General features: G+C 41.5%; 1 protein-coding gene across 5 annotated transcripts in view; it reads right to left on the bottom strand.

Annotated features, from left to right (window-relative positions):
* nbeal1 (neurobeachin-like 1) overlaps positions 1–14647 on the bottom strand; it is a 43311-nt gene that overhangs the window by 12441 nt on the left and 16223 nt on the right. For 3 of the 5 annotated variants that reach the window (XM_077550247.1, XM_077550268.1, XM_077550258.1), the window contains exons 8-34: positions 14404–14489; positions 11909–12269; positions 11670–11776; positions 11158–11244; positions 9702–9785; positions 9479–9577; positions 8832–9403; positions 7604–7736; positions 7269–7388; positions 6847–7156; positions 6678–6763; positions 6508–6597; positions 6251–6428; positions 6034–6167; positions 5251–5410; positions 5028–5130; positions 4784–4943; positions 3383–3541; positions 3118–3277; positions 2940–3028; positions 2075–2680; positions 1806–1981; positions 1414–1702; positions 1012–1320; positions 782–931; positions 539–696; positions 12–136 (exon numbers count right to left, since the gene is read on the bottom strand). In XM_077550247.1, the coding sequence (XP_077406373.1) occupies positions 12–136; positions 539–696; positions 782–931; positions 1012–1320; positions 1414–1702; positions 1806–1981; positions 2075–2680; positions 2940–3028; positions 3118–3277; positions 3383–3541; positions 4784–4943; positions 5028–5130; positions 5251–5410; positions 6034–6167; positions 6251–6428; positions 6508–6597; positions 6678–6763; positions 6847–7156; positions 7269–7388; positions 7604–7736; positions 8832–9403; positions 9479–9577; positions 9702–9785; positions 11158–11244; positions 11670–11776; positions 11909–12269; positions 14404–14489 (5091 nt within the window). The remainder of the gene's footprint in view (positions 1–11; positions 137–538; positions 697–781; positions 932–1011; positions 1321–1413; positions 1703–1805; positions 1982–2074; positions 2681–2939; positions 3029–3117; positions 3278–3382; positions 3542–4783; positions 4944–5027; positions 5131–5250; positions 5411–6033; positions 6168–6250; positions 6429–6507; positions 6598–6677; positions 6764–6846; positions 7157–7268; positions 7389–7603; positions 7737–8831; positions 9404–9478; positions 9578–9701; positions 9786–11157; positions 11245–11669; positions 11777–11908; positions 12270–14403; positions 14490–14647) is intronic. The other 2 variants (XM_077550277.1, XM_077550283.1) reach the window with 1 other exon arrangement.

Here is a 14647-nt window from a genome sequence, read left to right as displayed (position 1 = left end):
TTGTGACCTACCAAGGTTGTCTCGCAGGGCGCTGGCCTCCCTATAAGGGTCAAAGTTGTAATTACGGATCAACTTCAGCCTCATGCGGGAAAAGTTCTCTGCGCTGGAAAGCTTCCAATGCATCTTCTTTGGCTGCCTGTTACATAAAGGTCAAAGTTTCCTTCAGCGAGATACTGAATCATCAGTGTGAATGAGCAGTCAACTATACTTCAGTGGCCACATACGCCATCATCATTTATGTAGTTTCTTGAAGATAGAAATGCGGTATACAGTAGAACTTCTGAAGCCCTAAAATTCAGAATTTGTCCAACATTTTCAAGACAAGTATGTGTTTGAACGGCATGCATGATGATATCACTCAAATGAGCTGTCAAAGTTCAGCAAATATTAAACGATTAACTGTGGATATGCGTTTTGCTTTTTCTTGAGCTATTTTACAACTTATATTCAAAAAGAGGGCTACTGCTATGGAGGACGTAAAATTTTAGATTGTGGTCAGCTATTTCTAATTACAAGAAATACTATCTAATATCTCTACCTTTCAGCCCAGGGCCCCCTCTCACAGACAAGGCCTCGCCGAGCTGCCTTCCACTGCCTGAGAGAGGCGCTGTTCTGGCTATGCTGTTGCTTTAACATGCTGTTGTATCTCAGGTTCTCTTGACGACTTTGGCGTGAACATGGCTCAACAAACTGTTCCTGGTGTTAAAAAAGGGAATAGGTGACATATTAGGCCAGGGCAATTTGCGTATTGTTAGAATCCAACTGAAGGGTTCCAATTAACCTGAAAGCAGATCTTGCTCTCTCCCCTTTCTCGCTCTCTCCTATGCAGGCTGACCATGAAGGCCTCATAGCACTCCTTCCAATAGAGTGCCATGTTCTCATGGCCCTGACTGAAGGTCTCAATTTCATACTGCTTCATATATGGAATGATCTGAAAATAAATTGGAGAGACTTCACTAATGCTGTCATCTCATCATCTCAAACATGTCACGGCACATTTCAGTCTCATACATATTTGTCCAGGTAGACGCGCCATTCGGGTGAGTTGCAGTATAATTGGAAGTCCTCAAAGAAAGATGGGCTGCCGTTGGTGTCAGGCAGTTGGGGCAGATGCAGCTCCATATAGAGGAGGCGGTGAACTTTGGAGAGGAGTGTTCGCAACAGAGGAACCAGGAAAGAGTATGTTTCCTCTGTCTTCTCCTGGACAGAGCGTCGCAGGATGCACTCAACCTTGCCAAGCAGGTAGCAGGCCTCATCCTGGCTGGACACTTCCTTCATTTGCAGAATAAAATTGAGCTTGGCGGTGGCTATTGCACACACCTGTGACGTCAGAAAAACAATTGATTATATGACAGAAATTATTATTTTTTTTTTACAATTACTGAAAAAAACAAAACAAAAACAATGTTTCACCTCTGGGTCCTCTTGTGCCATGAAGCCTAGCAACAATCTCAGCCCAACTTGGGAAAGCTGGAACCACTGGGTGCCAGCAGAATACCACACCATGAGACAGTCCATCAGTGTCACAGTCTCCTCTAGCACCTTCTCTGTCCACAGCGCTGGGCTGATCAGGCCCTCAGCTTGAAGGAAATCTTGTACCATGTGAAGTAGACGGATGGCGTTCTCCGTGTGTTGAGGCAATGTGGCAGCAGATGCCTCACGGTTGTCAGTCACAGCCAATTCCAACATACGCTCCATTAAACTAGACAGAAGGGAGGGTGCACATTTACCAAAAATGTATGTGAAGCATTTAACCTGCTCCCACAGCAAAGTAAGTACTGTCAGCACTCTGGTAGAAGACCGACCCGAGTTTGATTTGGTCAACAGGAAGTAGCAGCTCATTGGCCGTTCCCAATTTAGTGAGCGCTGAAAAGACCTGGCCACGCTCCAGCCACGCCGAATCGTCAGAACCCTCAACTCCACGCCACATCACACACAGCACAATCTCCAGCAACATACTGCACAACTCGTCCTCAGCCCGCTAGAAGACGATAACAGGAGTTTAATATTTTTATAGGAATAGTTTTCATTTCTTCAATATAATGTAAGCTTTCAGGTAAACATTTCAAATCACCTCAGTATTATTAAAGGACTCTCCAAGTGAGATGTTGTCACTGAAGAGGAAGGTGTCTTCACTCGCTGGGGCGGTCTGATCTATACTTGCAGAGTTGCCTGGAAAGGGCTTTGGCGCTTCTAGTGGAGAGGGTGTGCTGGGTACACTGCCAGGTGTCTGGCTGCCACTCTCTAAGCCCTCGTAGGCTTGCAGGTGAGACAGGTCAAGCACCAAGCCTCCAGATTTTCCCACTAGCCAGGGCTTGACTTGGGTTTGTGGCTCAGCTGAAGCGGAAGATGATGGCGTGTCCAGTAGTGAGAGAACATCGCTGTTCTCCATGCTGTCGACAGAGCGAGTGTCGCCCAAGCTAAGCCAGTCGTCCTCTAGGCGATCCAAGCGGCCAGCGCTGCTTGCCCTTGTTCTACGGGGTAGCGGGAGTTCCAGGCGGTTATTATTGCTTCCGCTGGGTTGGTTCAAGTCCAGGCTACAGGTGCTGACTGCGTCTGCACTTCGTGATGGCAATGAGCCTTCACCTCGCAGGTAGAGTCGTGCAAGGGTATCCTGCCAACACTGCTGCTTCGAAATCTGACAAGCAGCATCTTGTTGGGACTGGAGGAGCTGGTACACCTAAACATAAAGTGGGATATTAAAACACCTTAGAAACAAGAGGTGAGATTATTCACTAGGTAGACATTTTGGAAGATTTTAGAGTGATTTTTGGAGATGTTTTTTTTGTCACGTGTATGAGTCTGTGACATTTAAAAGGTTGGTTGATTTGTTGTAAATCCTTCTCTATGTGGATCATGCTTTAGTAAGATGCCTGATAAAATGTCCAACATGTCTGGCTGTAAAAAAAAAAAAGTCAGGTTCTGAGGTGCTTCCTCACCCTCTTGCAGACGATGAGCCGTACACTGGGTCCAGTTCGATGAGTGAGCTGAACTAGTGCCATTAGATCCTTGTAGTTCACCACTTGATCTTTATATTATAAGCACACACATGCCGATTACACTTGGTTCTCTCCCTGTGTTACATGAAATATTATTATTGTGAAAAGAAAAGCTGACCTGTGTGCAGGACTTGATTGAGGAGACAACGAATGAGAGTTGGCGTGATGTGAAGATCAGAGAAGAGCAGTGACAGGCTGTTGTAACCCGCTTCCCTCAGCCTCAAACGCTGCTTGTTTTTCTCATAAATACGGTCACATCGCAACATACGCTCAAATAGCTGTGCAGAGGCAGGGACACAAATTCAGTGAATTCTACAATATATGTGAATTCTGTGATGAATGGGGATAATTTTATTTTTCAGGTGGAATTGACTGTAACCCACCTTGAAGACAAGTTCTCTAAGGTGGTCAGTGTGTTTATTGTTGAGCAGAAGAGCGTAGCAGGAGTCAGCTGCTCCGGGCTCAAAGAGGAGCAGAAAGAGCTGGTCCCTGGACGGACTGCTTTGAAGGAGGCTGAGTAACATCTCTAATAGCCCACAAATCTTTAACACAAAAAAATCTCTTAAAAATTTGTCATTGGTAAGAGAATAAATCGGCAAAATTTCTTTCTCTGACATATTTCTGCTTATTCGTAGGGTGGGAGGCGGTGATTTGCAGAAATTCGCATATAATTGACCGCCATTGAAATGCATTTGGGAGAAATTAACATAAAAAATAACCCCAGCAAAAATCTTCTACATTTTTTGATATATATTCAGTGTGATTTGTGGGGGATACATAAAAAAACATTGATAGATTGAAAAGAAAAATGCAAATATGTAAATCAATGGGTGCCGAACCTACAGCATGCAGGGGTCCCCTGTAATGTGTGTGTGTGTGTCAATTTACTCAACGTATCCTTGTTGATGTGTTACAATCTGATACAGACATACACTATAGCTATCTTAAAGATATGCAGTATAGTCAATTAACTATCTGTCACTATTTTTATGCTTACAGAGAAGAAAATGCAGGAAAGAGAGAAAAAGGATGCCTGGCATGAAATGAGCCAGTAACTTCCTGTGCAGGCACTGCTGCAGTAATTCTCATTGGGAACAAGTCCATTACGCAATCAGCCAAAAAGCTTATGTTTGCATTGCTAGTTGTTTATTATGATTATTATTATTATTATTAAGTGTTGTTGAAATTCTGTGTGAGGTGGGGAATGGGCCAATAAACAAACCAGTAAATGTTGGTACAGTTTTGGAAAAGGAGCCATTTTTGACATTTTCTTTCTCATATATGTAAATATGTCAAAGTTTCTTGAAATAATTCATCTTAATGACAAAATTCAGGCATAATGCACGAGTGAGACACCTATAAACTGTTGGACGTTGATGGAAGACTATGTACATTTAATTCCATAATCTAGAAAGCATATAGTCCAATGCAGGGGTGGCCAAGTTCGGTCCTCGAGAGCCCCTATCCAGCCTGTTTTTCATGTTTGCCTCCACTAACACACCTGAGCTTGTTGCTTGCTGATGAGCTGATCATTAGATTCAGCTGCGGTGAAGGAGGGAAACATGGAAAACAGGCTGGATAGGGGCTCTCGAGGACCGGATTTAGGCACCATTGGTCTAATGTAAAGGTGTTAGGAAAACAGAGGATAAATTATTTACAATGGTACAATGAAGGTAACTAAGCTTCAGCTCACCCGTGACGCGAATGAGGACAAGTGCTACAGGAAATGGATTGATGAAGGCAATTTGGTGACAGTTAATGCTGAGTCATTTGTACTTCCTTACCTGATCTTCATCTCCAATGGCAGCAATGTATCCAATAATGCTGTGCATCTCCTCCTGTGATATGCCCTTGCTGATGTAGTACTTGATGAGGTCGCAGAGCGATGTACGGATGTTCAGAATGTCATCCTCACTTAGGTCACTCTCTTTATTACTGTTTTTCCTAAAGTGAAAAGCCGAGCTTGATTCTCTGCCAGGTAGGACTTGATTAGTCGTAAAGTTGGGGAATTGAATCATTGAATCTTACCCATAATAGAGGCGTACACTGTCCAAAAGGAATCGGACTCCATATTTTTTGCGAAACTGCTTCCTGTTGTCTTTGATGACAGTGGTCATGTACTGTATATGACCTTCAAAAGAAAACAACACAAAACAAGACAACTCAGAACTACTAAAAATAATGTTAAATATCCCCGATTTAGTATTTTAAATGTATAAGTATATTATTTTCTTTCAGTTTAAGCTCTGACCTATACGTAAAGGGAAGTCCCCTTTGTTCCAGATGTTGAAGTTGAACAGTAGATGTGTGTGAAGTTGTTGCAGCAGGCCATGGTTCTTCTCATACGTGACCTGCTCTATCAGCAGCTGCATAGCTACGAGCACACTGACATCAATGTGTCCAGCTGGAAGCTGAAAACATACACCATATTTAGAATATACTATGAACTGCATATGAATTCACAACTAACTCTAACCAAAACAATAGATAAGGAAATCACTGGAATGAATATAAAAATAAGTGCTGTTTATCTGCAGATTTACTATTAAGAGGGTGTGGTGGCTTTGCCAAGAGCAACTATTTCCCGCATTTTTAATCTGGATCTCAATGGAAGCTTTTATTTTGTCGTGGTCTAAATGCTGATTCAGATACACTTTCTCCTGTATTCCCCTCAAACATCCTTTTGTTTCTATAAAGGCCTGAAAAAACAAACATATCAAATGGAAAGAAGCTGCAAAGGGTATATATTTTTGTATCCATGAATCAATTTGAGATCACCTAATTTATTCATTCCTCCTGTCTCAAAATATAACCCACTCTATTGTGCGAGTATAGTGACATAAAAGTGGAATAGTGTCTGATTAAACACCCTGTGGAGTTAAAGAGCCCACAAGTGCTTCAGTCACGGAGCAATTTAAGCTGATGCTAGTGACCTTTTGATCACACACTGAGCTAGTGAACTTTGCACACATCTTGGCTAAGCCTACCAGACAGACACTACTGTGAATGTGAAAAATTTGCCTCAAACACACACCTTCTGTAGCAGGGCTCCCAAAGTAGCAACACCATGCGAGTGGAGCAGATTCTCCTGGTTTATTGCATGCCTCTGTAGAAAATGCTTCAGCACCAACAGTAAGGTAGCCACCAAATTCTTCTCCAGACGTGCTTCTGAAACAGGATATCAAAAATGAAAATTTCATCTGCTGCTTGTTAGCACATTGTGCTTGGAAATACAAGGTTGCCAAACAGACCTGAAGCCCTGTTTGATGGGAGAATGACCCATTCTCCATCAGCGGGTGTGCTGACATCTGGGGTGATGAAGTCTGACCCAGTTGAAGGGTCACCATTCTGTTGATCAGGGGTCATGATCGCTAGCTGCTCTAGGATAGGAAAGAGCACTTGCAGCCCGCCTACACAATTGATCATATCCTGTCAAAGATTAGAGTACAATAAAAACAACGTACGTTTTGTGTAGAGAATGATAATCTTGACAGAATTGTGTCCTAACCTTGATGTCCCAGTTAACAACTTTTTTCCCAGTCAGGCGTCCATGCAGTTTGTTGGGGGAAAGATCGAGACAGATTGGGTTTTGACATGCCTGTTGACAAAAGTTGGTTTAAACATAGGTGACACTTATTTGGCACAAAGTGCAGATTATTTTGAAGATGAAGAAATTACCTTTGGTGAATAATGCAGCAGCAGTTTGCTTGAAAGGTCACCAAGTTCCGACTCCTGGGCTTTTAAAGGAGACACACAATTTGGACCTGTGTAGAAACAACATGTCATACAACATTATTTTAAAAATAATTTTTAGCCCGCCATCTATGCATCTTCTCCATCTGTTTACCAGCACTACAGAGGGCTTTGATGTGGTTGGGTTGCAGGGCTTCATGGAACACCATTACACTCGCCAGCTGACCCTGCAAAGATGTGGGGCTTCCCCACTCACTGTCCTGGGTCCCTGCTGAAATGAGCTTTGTCACAGACTCAGGCTTTCCGCTCAGTAATCCGCCCCAGGTGTGCGGCGAAAGGATGCTACCCAACGAGGAACGTGTGCTGGGTGAGGTGGCTGATGAGAAGGGGGGGTCAGGGATCTGGGAGGGAGGGGGAGTTGTGGTCCGGTGGCCCGCTGAGCCAATGCAACAGGAGGTAAATGGCTGTGGGAGGGGAGTAAGCATTCACTTAGTACACAGTAAATAACTAAAAACATTAACTACCAAGTATACATTACAAATTTCTGATTCAAAGTATTTCGAATGAGGCTTTCACCTCAGTCATAGTGGGATATTTGAGGGGAGCAGATAGCTTCTGCTGTCCGTCCACATAAATGTAGACGAGACTCTGCCCAAAAGGTCTCTTTCCTGGTATGTGCACCACACCAATGCTGTGCTGTTGACAAGAATAACATAAACATTAAACCCGTACTTATACTGCCTCTGTGTTGATGTGTGCGATCCCTTTAACACAAGTTATTGACAGGGCAGATAATGTTTGGCAATAAATTAGCCTTACATTACATATTGCTCATTGAGAAATCATTACTTATTACAGCTTTTTACTGTACACTGTATGTACAGTAATATGTAGTACAGTATGTCACTCACCCAGAGGGAGTCACAAAAGCAGTTGTCGGGCAGCATGACTGTGACATATTCCTTCTTTGTGCAAACAGCCACCACCAGCACACCCGCAGAGCTAATAAAGGCCTCAAATCCTGTGCCCCCTGAGGTAAAAAAGCTGCACAGGTTGAACAATTAGAAAAAATGTTCTTGATCAAACATGTTCTCATTTGTTTGCGATGCACCACTCAATAATATGTTTAATAAATTGTTCTCTAACATACAATATAGTATTTATTTACACAACACCTATCTATAACAACTAAAATGTTGTATTGCACATGCAAAGCTAGCTAGTACTGTAAATCCTATCCTTGCACTTACAAAATAATCACATCAGAAGACGCCAAAACATGTTTGTTCAATGGTTAACATTACAATGCAAAAAAGAGCAAGCCATTTTCAACACTTCAGATTGGTCAATAATTTGTAAATAAAAAAATAAATGAATGAAATAAAAAACAACAACACCCACACGTGGATTGACAGTGCTGACAGGTAAAAAAATATAAATTTAGCAAATTGTGACACTACTGTACGTTTTGGCCCATTGCCAACGATATGAACAATCTTGTCAGTACTGTGAATTAGGTCTGATCAATTATGCAGAAAATATTAATCACGATTCATTTTAGTAATGATTTCAATCACAATTAGGACAATAGTTGTTGTTTTTTGGTACAAAACAAGAACATTTTCACACATGTAAAAAATATTAAGATAAATAAATGTATTTGTAATTATGCAATTTCCTTTTAGACCAAACAAGATTGATTAAATTAGTCATTTTAAAATAAAAAAGGTGCAAATATATACATTTAAACAACTCAAAATTTGTATTAATAATTCTTATTTTTGTTTACAATTATGCCGATTTTGTAATTGTGGAGTGTAATAACTGAAATTGTAATTGAATTTTGATTAATTGCACACCTACTGTGAATGTGGCATTTACTTCAAACATCGTGGAACGATTCGATTCAATAAACTCCCCCCTTTTTTTTTTTTTTTTTTTAAATCAAACCAATTTTCCAATTCAAATTGGTTTTGTTACACACCCAAATGAGAGCATTTATCATTTCTTCATTTGTCTTTTTCAAATATTGCTTTCAGGTTAAAAAACGCTGGTATAAACAAGCCAAAACAACTCTGTTGTTGAAAATGGTGTTCTCTCTCTGGTCTTTTTCTCCCCCAACTGTTCCTTTTAACTAACCTGTAGAGCTGCTTTCTCTTGTCTTTGCTGATTGGACCCAATTGATCCTGGTCCAGGGACAACCAGGCTAGGAAGCTGAAGGCAGAGCCTGGCCAGCGTTGCACGGTTGGAACTGCAATGCCAGCCATGCTGGGCGACAGATCAAAGTACTGCATTGCACTTTCCAGACCCTGCTTACGTACCATGGTTAGGAGAGCTTTGAGAGCAGGCCCCACATAGGGGTGTGCTTGGTTGGACTTGGGGGGTCTGAGCAGGTGTAAGAGCCTAAGGAGATCCCTGGCACTCAGGGACTGGGAGCCAAGAGAGCCCACCAATCGCAAAAGGCTCTCTGCACAAACTCTGTGTAGCCGCTGGTGGCACTCGAGAACAGCCAGCGCTCTCAAGACCATGGCAGCATTGACACAGGTGGTGCGTGTCTGCCGATTGAGGCAGATGAGGCGACAGAGCCAGTCGCCAGCAAAAATCTGCAACTCGGAAGAGTCCAATTCTGGAAGCCACTGGATGAGCAAGAGTAAAGGCTCCACATTGCTGATTCCCAAGAGGCCCACTGACGTGTGGTCACCCTCCACTGCCTACACATACACACAAAGACACACAGCTAGTTACAACACAACCTACAGAAGTAACAAAATAATAAATAGCCTCACCATGTTCATCAACTCTTTAAGGAGATGTCGAGAGGGTTGGCCGAGTGAAACAAGGACTTCGTACAAGTGATTATAGCCAATTCTTTCTTTGAACACCTCCTGTGAGGTGTCAGAAAAAAAATGTTGCTTTTATTACGTAGTTATTTATACAAGCAAAAAAAAATTACACCGCACATTTCTTCCATTTGCATTCTGAATCTGATTTGATTATATGGCCCTTCACCTTTGCAGCTGGTGATTTATGCATCACTGTGGTTAGGGCTTTAATAGTTGCTACAGCAAGGGAGTCTAACCGTCCTTGGATCACCTGAAAAAAAAAACACAACAAATCCGTATAAGCATTATGTTTGAAGACATTTACAACATGTAAAAACATGCAGACAATTTTGATCCACACACATACAAGCTAAACATTATTTACTGAATAAAATAATGAAACGAAAGGATGACGGTGCTTGGTTTTGATCCGGTAAATGGCAAAACATGAGTAAAATCACCAGCAAGTGTTAGAACTCTAACTCTAGTAGTAGCTGTAGGGATCAAAGTTTTTACTGCATATGTTACCTTGAAAAGAAGTAAAATCTTGGTCATAAAGAAATGAAAAAGAAAACACTCATTTACAAACGTGAGCACAAACATGCATAGATGCACACACACAAAGCCAACCACAAAGACTTCTTCATCGTACAAACAGCGAATACATGCAACCCACACACCAGAAGCCAAATCATGAAAAAAAAAACACATCTCCATCCAGCTCTGTCCTGCTCCTGTCCAACAGGTGCAGTGTTCCTCGCCTGATGTTTCAAGAGAATAAAACATGCAGCTGAAAGCCGTTTGAATTTCGGACCAGCTGGAGTGGGACTGTGTTGAAAATGTCAATGAGCCCAAATCTCCTCACACCCTTGAACTCTGGGAGGACAAACAACCCAAAATAAGTGAGGGAAATGAAGACAATATATAGGGAAGGGAAAAAACGGAAAAATGCAATCCAATTAAATGAAGCTGGCTGGCAAAGCTGTGAGGGAGGCATAGCGGTCACTCCTCAGCAAGACTAAAGAGATTTGCTATCACACTATTCATCAGTTTGGTTAATTCCAGATACAAAATATATTGACATAATTTCTCAATCTGTCACTTTTATCTATATTGCAAGTGGATCTACAGCTTCTTATGTCCTGTGCATGCTATGTTATGTTGGGATTCAACAGATAAACGAAAATAAAAAAGAAACAAACGTATCATCTGCCTCTTCATTAGGTTTCGTCTTAGCAAAAACAATGGCATATTGACATATCTGACAAATATATATCTTTCCACCTTTTTCAGAGTATCTTGATCACTGGAGGACTTAAAACTTAACTAACCTAAGTGGCACCAACGTGAGTAAGGCCAGTACAAAGAGCTGAATGAGAATGAGGAACTTTTTTAAAGATATTCAAGCAAAAGCAAAAATACTGGGTAATATTTGTATACAAGAGTATTAAAGAATTCCAGCATTTGGCCCTATTTTGAGCGAATTTGCGTGCTTAAACCTTAAAAACTGTAATAGTCATATTCTGGGCAGGGTCTGGTGAGGGTCTTGCTGTGGAGTGGCCAGTATCTCTGGTCAGGTAAGGGAGAGATGGACAGTGAATGGGGTCGGGGGGTAGGTTGAGGTGGGACTTCCTCTGTTGTACCTGAGTGTCTCTCCCTCCTGTCAGTAACCTGTTGTTGGTTATATCTTTCTGGTCCTTGTCTGCCGCCGTGCACCTAGCGTTAACCAGCTGACACACACAACAGGCAAGATGTCAGCATAGCGCGTGGGGGAGTTGAGAACGCAGGAGAGAGGAAGGGACAAAGGTCGGTGCATGGGAGGAAGGATGTAGTGAGTAGAGCGGCGGGTGAGAGGTGAGAAGACCTGACCCTCAATAGGGGTCATTGTGGAGGAGTGATGGTGATCCAGCCGAGCTGTAGAGAGTTACCATGCATGCAGTGTACAATTTTTACACTAAAAGCGTCAACTAAACATGGCAAAAAACCTTTAGTGGTTTACATTCATAAGTCATATGCTTTTCAAACGTTCCTGCTAAATGAAGAAAGCTTTTCTGAGCGAACCTTTAAAATAAAAACAAAAAACTATTTTCATAGCTACATCTCAGTTTGTATAATGAATCATCAAGTTCCAGGATCTATTTAGCTAAGATTTTACCTTGCTATTTTGGAGCAGTCGTGTCAGATGCTCAAAGCAATTACTGTTGAGGAAGATGGCTTGGAGAACTGGCCTGTCTGAACAAAGGAACATGTCCCTCATTGTGTCTGTGTGACAGTGAGTAAGAAAAAGGGAGGGGGGGAAACACAGACATAAAGTGATGAAAGTACTACAGTATATGAATGTTCTGCAATACTGAGCAGTTGTAGGATGAGGCACATCCGTTTTGATTGCCATACCTAGCATGTGTACTTGCAGTGCCACAAAGCGGCTCTCCCAGTGTCTGCCTAGTGTTAGCACTCGACCTTTGGCTTGCTGTTGCTGTCGAGCAGCAACCACAGCTGCTGGGTCCGAGTTGAGCAATTTGAAGTAGTTTTCTAGCACAGAGGCAATTTCTACTTGCCGCTGGTCGGAGCTGGCGGCCAGGAGGCACTGCACCACTACTCTCAAACATCCCAAAGTCAGACATGCCTTGCGATCAGGCTCCTCACTGTCCCAGTCCTCTCCTTCGTTTGAGGAACAGCTACCCATGGAGCAGTCCACCAGCACCCGAATCAAAACCTCCATGGTGGCCGGGGAGACAGCAAGTAGTGCGTTCTTCTGCCAAAGGGATAAGGGGGGAATGGAAGTAAAAGACATTAGATTTAGTTTTTGCCTGTTTTTATAGCATTGATCTGAAAATGTGGGTTTTACATCAAAGATAAGGATGAGATCAATAGTTAAACTTTTATTTTACTTTTACATCTGCAAATGATACAGTTAGAACTTTATTTCTGGTGTGGCAAGACTCCACGTAAAATAAAGTTTGGAACTGACAGTGTTCTGTTTTTTTATTTTATTTGGTGGGACATCTAACTCAAACGTGTTAACAGGAAAAACCCAAACCTGAAGTTCAACTAAGAACATTTTCACATTTTCTGACCTTACATTCTAATACTTAAGTGCATTTTGTTAGGACTTTATGTGATAGAACAAAACAAAGTATTGCATAATTTGTAAGTGGATTGAGTGTTCAGAATTCTAAGCAAATATAAATCTAAAGTGTGGTGTGCTTTTCTATTCACCCTACTGTACTGACACCCCTAAATACAATCCGGAACATGGTTAGATAAAAAAAAAAAACTTTGAACATCTTCTCAAAGAGCACCATTCAATCCATCATTCAAAACCTACCAAGAAATGTCCGTCTACCTAAACTACCGTAAATGAGCAATTTTCAGAAATACACAACTCAGGTGGCAGGAACTGTACTAAGGACAATTATAAGTCATGTACGCCAACAAATTTGGCCTTAAGGGAAGAGTGGCAAGAACACAGGGTATTGTTTGAAATAAAGGCATAAGAAGTCCGGTTTGCCATGTAGAGGTGCCATATAGGTGCTTTGATCAGATAAAGAGGGCTGAACTGGCTCAAAATCAAATAAAATAAAATAAATCTGCCCTAGCATTTTGACTAAGGCCTGCTGGCCCGGCCCGACTCCTGACCACTTGAAGTTGACTGATGTTGGTTCAGTATGTTGTCTGGACTGTAAATAGATTATTGGGCAGCTCCCTCTAAACTGTGGGCTGGTCTCTAGAGGAAAAAAAATGAAAAAAAACAGTCATTAAATAGCTCTGCATCAGCACCAAAAGACGCCGTCCCATAAGAACGCATAGGTTTGGTGAATTTGACTATATTTGTGTGACCCTTAAATAAGACACAATGCCCACTATGAAACCTGGAGGTGGCACCATCATGCTTTGGGGTTGCTTTTTTCAGCATGGGTAGGTCAAGCTAGTCAGAGTTGATGGGAAGCTGGTTGGACCTAATTACATGTCATTCCTGGGGGAGTGGGAATTGTTGGAGGTTGCAAAAGACATTAGTATGGGAAGGGGGTTAATCTTCCAGCAAAACAATGGCCCTAAACATAAAGCCAGAGCTACAGTACAATGTAATAGTTCAGATCAAAGAATAATCATGAGTTCGAATGGCCCAATCAATGACCAAAACCCATGGAGCATCTGCGGCAAGATTTGAAAATTGCAGTTCACTCAGACAGTCTCCATCCAATCTGTGTGAGCTTGAGCCTTTTTGCCAAGAAGAATGGACCAACAATTTTAGTGTACATATGTAAAAAGATGGTACAAAAATAGACTGGCAGCTGTATTTACAGAAAAAAGTGGCTCTACAAAATATGGTCACGGGGGTTGAATATAAATGCACAAAACACATTTTCAAATTTTGATTTGCCTAAAAATGTGAAAACTACATATTATTTCCATTCCACTTCACAATTTGTGCTAATTAGTGTTGGTTGATCATTTAAAATCTCCCCCCCGCCCAAAAAAAAAAAATAGACAATTTTGTTTCTAAATTGGCAAAATGTGAAAAACTTCAAGAGGGATGAATACTTTTTCAAGACAATGTTTAGAAATTCAACACTCCTTATTTGCTGAATAATCAATGTACGTAATACGATACAGTACACTGTAGCAACAAATTAAATCTTTCAATCACGTTTGATTACTTACATGAAAAATGGGTGGATAAAAACTAAGGGTGGTATGTCCTAAATTGTGTATCATATACACAATTTATTTTGAACTTTGTCTTGTGTGTTTGTATTAAATTTGCGGTCCATAAGACAAATTTCAGGCAACAAAATAACAGAATCCAAACATCTTGACAAGTCTGAGATATTTATCAAAGTGATCGTATTTATAATCTGCTCAACCAAATTTTCCAGGTGCCTTACCTGGTCACCAGCTACTATGGCACCAAAAAGGTGCAGTAGACAACATTTTAAGCTCTCCTTAAGGTGTTCACTCTCTTGAAAACACTCTAGAAAAAGAGGACACATACAGACACACCAATGCATTAGAAGACCCTAAATAGAGGTCTAAAGACTTTGTAAAGCAGATAAAATAGGATTCTTGTCAGGACGGAACGTGCATTAAACAGACATGCATAAGGCAGTGACTCTGTGTCATGGTATTTCC

Source organism: Vanacampus margaritifer, chromosome 1 (assembly GCF_051991255.1).
Source record: "Vanacampus margaritifer isolate UIUO_Vmar chromosome 1, RoL_Vmar_1.0, whole genome shotgun sequence".
Lineage (NCBI taxonomy): Eukaryota > Metazoa > Chordata > Actinopteri > Syngnathiformes > Syngnathidae > Vanacampus > Vanacampus margaritifer.
Note: the sequence above shows the minus strand (reverse complement) of the source record. Positions and strands in the feature narration are given on the sequence as shown.